Source organism: Amblyomma americanum, chromosome 5 (genome assembly GCF_052857255.1).
Source record: "Amblyomma americanum isolate KBUSLIRL-KWMA chromosome 5, ASM5285725v1, whole genome shotgun sequence".
Lineage (NCBI taxonomy): Eukaryota > Metazoa > Arthropoda > Arachnida > Ixodida > Ixodidae > Amblyomma > Amblyomma americanum.
Window position 1 is genome coordinate 131785164 of NC_135501.1, and position 6659 is coordinate 131791822.

General features: G+C 49.9%; 1 protein-coding gene across 1 annotated transcript; it reads left to right on the forward strand.

The window, feature by feature from the left end:
• Nucleotides 1-250: 250 nt before the first annotated feature.
• On the forward strand, nucleotides 251-1945 carry LOC144134202 (organic cation transporter protein-like). Its single transcript, XM_077667160.1, has one exon. The coding sequence runs from the start codon at nucleotides 251-253 to the stop codon at nucleotides 1943-1945; it is 1695 nt and encodes a 564-aa protein (XP_077523286.1).
• Nucleotides 1946-6659: the final 4714 nt, after the last annotated feature.

The window sequence follows — 6659 nt, forward strand, 5'->3', positions numbered from 1 at the left end:
AAAGGCTCACACGTAGTTGAGTTCATTCATCATTTCGTTACAGTACACCTGTCATCATCTTCTTTACAGAAATTGTCATCATCGTCTCGGCGAGCCACGAGTGCACACTCCCACTAAGGCCAACGGCTAGAGGCAGCACGCCCTTCCACGCCCGCCATCCTTGCGCTAGAGAAGGTGCATCGCTTTCTAAGCCATTATACCAGTCCTCGCGGATCCCTTCGACCAGCACATCATCGTGATCTCCCCCGCCATGTCAGGCGGCGGCAGTCGAAGCTCGGTCACGCCAATATCGTCCGGCAGTTTCCCCCGGGCGCCCACCACCGCCTTATCGACCGAAGAAGAGCGGTCTATCGGACCGTACGCCCATGGCAGCAACCAACAGAGGATGCTCATTTTCGGCATCGCCGCCATGGGGGCACTGATATGTCACAGCCAGTCAGTCACCCTCGTCTCGGGCCCCGTGGACCACTGGTGCAAGCCCCCACCGCAGTTCTCCCATCTGTCGGTCGAGACCTGGAAAAACGTGGGCATACCTCTGGACGAAAACGGCGGCTACAGCCAGTGCTACGCCTACGTCAATCCCATAATTGGTAACAGCAGCGGCCCCACGGAGACATTTGCATGCAGTGCGCGGGACTACGATCAAGGACTGGCCAGGCGGACTGCCCGCAGCTTCTGGAACATGGTCTGCCACCGGTCGTGGCAGTGGGCCCTGGCCGATGCAGTCTTCATGAGTGGAGCACTGGTCTTCGTTAGCTTGGCCGGGTACGTGGCTGACATGTCAGGCCGGCAGCCGGTTATCACTGCAGCAGTAATATCTTTGCTCTTCAGTGCTCTGGGCAGCTGCTGCGCGGACACATACTTCGTCTGCGTGGCCTCGCGGTTCGTCAGCTCAGGTAGCGTGAGCAGCATCTTTGTCATCACATTTATCCTGATCTACGAACTGAGTCCATTCAAGTACCAGGCATACTACCTAGTCCTCATGACCTCCGTCCCCTTTGTCTGCGCCGATCTGTTCGTCTTCTTCATGGTCCGCCTTGATTTGCCCTGGTATTGGCTGAATACGGTCGTCTTGAATCCCACGGTACTTCTGCTATCAACTTTCTTTGTCATCAACGAGTCACGCCTTTGGCTCATCACGATGTCGCTCTTCCGCGAAGCCGAGTTAATCATGAAGCGAGCTGCCAAGTTAAACGGTGTAAAGCTCGAAGCAGCCCAGCAGTCGGTGCGCAGACTGCGCTCGGAGCCTAAAGGGTGTGAGGGCAGTCACACCGCCTCCTCACCGGCCGCCGTCGTGATCGCAGGCTACCTTCGGGAACGAGCCGCTGTTGTCTTCCTCATGAGCTTCGCCGTCATGATCGCTTACTACCGCATGTTGTGGGCTGTGCTGGAGCTCCAAGGTTCCGAGGTGGTGAAGGTCACGGACTTTTTCTTGGGAATACCCAGCTACATGGCCCTCTACATCGCCGTTAACATCGCCCGCAGGAAGCAGGTTCTTTTGTTCATGCTACCGCTGCTCGGAGGGCAGTGCAGTCTGTGTGGTGTGGTTGTGTACGCACGACCCTGGTACATCGCCTACATTCTAATGACCATCGCAAAGCAGTGCGCCATCCTGACCGCAACCGCACACTACATCTTTATTGCGGAACTGTTCCAGACAAGCGCTCGATGCGCGGTCATGTGCGCAGCGTACGCCTGTGGTCGAGTAGGGGCGATAGTCGCCTCTTCACTTCGCCTGCTGAAGGAGTACGGACGCGATGATGTGGGCTTTGCAATTGTTGGCAGCGTGGTATTTTCAAGCCTGGTACTTGTGCTGCGACTGCCCGAGACCAGCTTTGGACGCGAACAACAGCCAAACAAAGAGCAGAGGAAGGACCCACTGTTCCTAATGAAAGTGTCTTTGAATGGGATGCCTCGAGGGAGTGGACAAAAAATTCCGCGATGAGCTGGCAAGGCCCCTCGATGACATCGGTGGATCATGTGCGAAGATTGAACAACGTGCTGTAAAAGGAGGCCCATTTCGACTTTTGTTTGTAATTGTGTGCATAGACTGAACAAGAACCCTAAGCAGATGTGCAGTGGACTAATTTATAACAACGTATAATTTCGCATGGCTACTCTCTAACCCAGATATGTTTATTTTGGTTGAAAACACGCAAAATCTTGCAGTACTTCTTTTGTCTGCAAAGAGCTCAATAGCTTAGTATCCCAGTGCACTATCATTTTTGTCACCTAGTCTTCCTCTTTTTCAAAATCTGGAGTTACGCATCAAATGAAATGTTTTCACTACGAGCGAAGTCTTGTTTTTCAGTTCGCACATGGCAACAATATGCACCAGAAAGCCACTGAGAGTCACCTATACTTCGTGTGAGCCTTTATTCCGTACTCAAGAAAACCTTTCCGTGGTAATGCAGTCCGATTTTTGCAGCGCCCTAGGGATTACTTATATTTCAGCTATCCTCTGGTGCCAATGTCATATACGCGGACATCTTGATTTGCTTTCCTGGAATATATTACGTAAGCTGGAATTTATTCCGTAAGCTGGACCAGTTGTCCACAATCGTGGTAGCCTGTGTCCGTTGTTCCTATCTCCACTGGGTGCCTATCTTCATTTCGCGTGTCATGTCCGCTGCGTTGCGACGCGCACAATAAATACTTCAAGCTTGCTGAATCAACCATAACAGTTTTAAATAAATCTGTTTCATTTCCGACGTTCCTGGCTTGTTTCGTTTGGCATAATGCCTTCATCAGTCAGTAGTTAATGGGAAGCATCTAATCCTTCCACACGCTTCGGGGCATAGCTACGGGAAGCGTATCTACAGGCCCTGGAGCATGTATGCTTTCAATGACTTTGTCAGTACAAGCATACAAGTGAAGCCGGAGCACTCTGGTTCGATCTCGGCCACAGCGGCCGGGTTTCAATGGAGGCGAAGCTGGAAAGGGGCCCGTGAACTGTGCGATGTCGGTACAGGTGTTCGCCATGACGTGAAACACTTAATGTGCTCTTCTCTTTCCTCAAAAACTATTTAGCGTACGCCGAGCTCTAAACCCAAATAACATGAGGGAATGTGGCGCGATCTGTCAGTTCCAGCAACTTTCTACGTAGGAAATTTTTCGCGCTGTCTGTTAGCTGGGGCCTTTCGCGTATCTTGGAAGCCGCGTTAGGTGCACTAGGTCACGATCGTGTGGGTCAACATTACAAGAATTCAACCAGTTTCGCAGCTCCCAATGCAAGTTAGCGGTGCAAGGTGGCCCCAGGGGCGGGAAGGAGAACTAACGGCGCTGTAGCAGACGACGTGCTCCCACTGCATGAAGAAGGCGGGTACAGCTAGTGCTACGCCTACGTTCGTCTCCCAGTCGGTAACGACAGAGAACCCCTCAGGACGCTTGCTTGCGACACCTGGGACTACGATCAAGGATGGGCCAGGCGCACTGCCCGCAGCTTCTGGAACATGGTCTGCCACAGGCGATGGATGTGGGTACTGGCCGACGCCGTCTAGATGAGTGGAGAGCAGCCAAACCAATACACAGACAAGGCAGCAATGGGGACAAGTTGGTTGTGCATATTGATGGGAAAAAAATTGGCAGTGGCTTAGCTCTGCTATGTGAGGATATACGTAGCGAGAGGTGCAAAAGAAAAGCTGTAGTTGCGGAGGGGGAGCGTCCGCATCTCGAGCGCCAAAAGCCCTGGTTCGATTCCTGGCTTCTACGCCGACTTTTTTCTTTGTTATTCTTTGAGTACTGTGCGTGTCTTCTGATCTTTACCCAGCCCCCCGCCTCTCCCCGAATATTTCGGCGCATGCGCCGCGGAGGGCTATGCCAGCCACAGCAAAATCGGCTTTACGTGGCATAGTGAAGGTATGGCTTCAAAATATGCAACACTAGGAAACAGACGACAATACAAGACGATGTACACAGGACAAGCGCTTGGCCTCTGTACCTCGTTTTGTTTTGTCGTCTCTTTCCTGGTGTAACGCGTTTTTTCCATCAACAATACACAGGGTTGAGACGCGGAGTGTGAAGGCGCGCGGGGCGTTTTCTTTTCCAGTGTTTCTTTTTTCCCACGTCCCTTCGGCTTTGGAGCAAATAAAGGTAAGTCGTAAGTATTCGCTCTGAGCACTGGCAACAAGACTAATGTTCGCATCACTGCTTACCCTTAGAGTAAAGCACAGGCTCGTTAGGATGTTCTAAACAAATGCTGAAAGCGTGCGCCGTACCACGTGGTGGCTTAACCTTTTCATGGCCAGAATTTTAAATCACAACAAGAAATCTTTTCCTGTTTTTTTTTCTTGCACAATTAGAGAAATAAAAATTAAAATTCTCACTTCGCTTCTTGCGTAATGTGAGGCATTTATTATTGTTGATTTCCCCCGGCAATCATTGATATAGGTTAGGGCGGTCGAAACGACATCTAGCTGTTGTAGAATTACACGAAGCAGTTCTGCTGTTGCTGAGGTAGCACATTATGCTGCATTTTGTGCACTTCGAGTTTGTGTACGAAGATGCTTTACGAATGTTGCTTTACATCTTCTTACAGTCGCCAGTGGCCTTTCTGAACGTAGCTTGCGTCAGCTGATGGGCGTAGGTTGGGTGGGCAACCACACTTTTTTTTATGCGTGGACTTCTTCAATTTGTTGCTAACCGGTCTCTTTTTCTTCTTGCAATATTCCCGACTTTCAGACCCCGTCACACATTTTCAAGACAAAATCAAACGGCGCGAGGTGCTTAGAAGCCAAGGTGCAACTGTTTTTGCATGCCTCCTGTATACAACCACGAGTTCACTGCTAAGAGGTTGAGGAAGTGCACGAATATTGTTTTGTATTGTTTGTTGAACCGTTTCCGCATACGGTAGTATTCAATTAGCTGGTCTGCCAGGTCGACACCTCCAATCATTTCGTTATATGTCCTCACAGGTGCTGGCAGACCAACAAACATACGTAATTTCTCTGAAGCGCTACAACGTTTCACTCTTAAGTTTTGGCTCAGCTCCGCCGCTGCGGCTGCTCACTGGCTATGGCGCTCGACTCCCGTCTCGAAAGACGCGTATTCGATCCCGGCCCGCGCCGTTGGACTTTCGGTGTAGGTGAAATTCTAGAGGCCCATGTAGTTTGCGATGTCAAAGAATGTTAAAGAACCACAGATGGTTGGAATTACCGGAGCCCTTCACTACGATGTGCCTCATAGCCTGGGTCGCTTTGGGACGTTAAGCCCCCATAAAGCATAAGGAAAAGTTGCACCCTGATCGCGCTGTGAATAGGCTGTGCGTCCGCCTTCCAACTGAGGCAATTATCCGCTTTTTCTTTGACTCAAAACCTGCGAAAGCTTTAGAATTCATTGATTTTGAGAAAAGAAAAGGCGCATAACTGGATCCTTGGTCAGTGGACACCTCAATCGCGCTTTAGGTACGTCTCGATGGGGACGCCGGAGGCCTATTGTGGTCGGTGGGATAATGACGTCATACGCGTGCAGCGTTTCGGGCATGGGTTTTCTATGACGGCGGAGTTTTCGCACAATGACCGAAGTAATGTTCTACCAATTAAAAAATGTGCCCTATCTTCTACTCGATACAATATAATGCTTTCCATTATCAGGCAGTGCATTTTAGGATAGGCCATCGGCGCTTTCAGCCTCGCTGCTGCTCGCTATTTGGAGTCGGTCTTGGCCAGGTATTATACGAATTCAGGGCAGCGTTCGGTGTTTTTATTGCGCTGTCGCGCAGCCGTTGGATGCTGCCTCTATTATAATAAAAGTTTTCATCACCAGGGAGGTTAAAGGCGTGCCTACAAACAGCGCGGCGGTAACCTCACATTACTCAAGCTTGCAGAGCTGCCCTGAAACATGGCCGAAACCCAATGAACGTGGAACGGCCTCACCAAAAATAAATACCCGGCACCATTGAAGTTTTTTACTCTTGGTAGAAAATGAAAAGTTTTGATCATAAGGTTAATCACATTGAAGGAGATTTCATTTCAGCGATGTTTATTGGCCTAGTTTGTTTGCACTGCCTCAATTCTCATTATTACCTCCATCTCGAGAACGTTGCTGCAGATTGATGTTGACGGCCTCAAGCCTAATGGCAGATTTCAACCGTATTATAATCTTCATTGCTTTTATTCGGAAGTGCAGCTCCTGGCATTTTGCGGTAAAACGCTTTCCTCGTTTTAATGTGCGTTATTACCGATCTTATGGCACGAAAACAAATGAAATAATTCTTTTTTGGGGCGCTGACAAGAAAACAGCGCATATATTACTTTTTATGAAAGGATGGATAATTAGTGCCGCGGCCCTACACCGCTGAGGGCTTAAAAGAAGAAGATTGGCAAATAATCTAAACGCACCAGTGCTCCGGAAATACAAGAAACGACGCTTTAGTTGCGGTGAGGGAGCCATGGATCACCACGCACCACCCATTTTCATTTCACTGTGCATTGTAGTAGGCCACGCTTGTCGCAGGGAAAGCTGGATTCATAAGAGCGAAGACGCGACCGCATCCAGCCAGCCTTTGCTTGCGCCATGTTCTTCGTTATGTTCGTTGCTTTGGTATTCTCCTTGCTACCCGTCATTCTTTTCTACAAGGTCTTCACCAGCGCAACCTTCGCTGTGTTGGCAAAGTACGCTGTGTCGTTCTGAGGCCCGCTTCCAAGCCTGGCAACCACATG

Excerpts from the sequence above, each read along its gene's own strand:
- LOC144134202 (XM_077667160.1), top strand. The coding sequence starts at position 251 with ATGTCAGGCGGCGGCAGTCGAAGCTCGGTCACGCCAATATCGTCCGGC.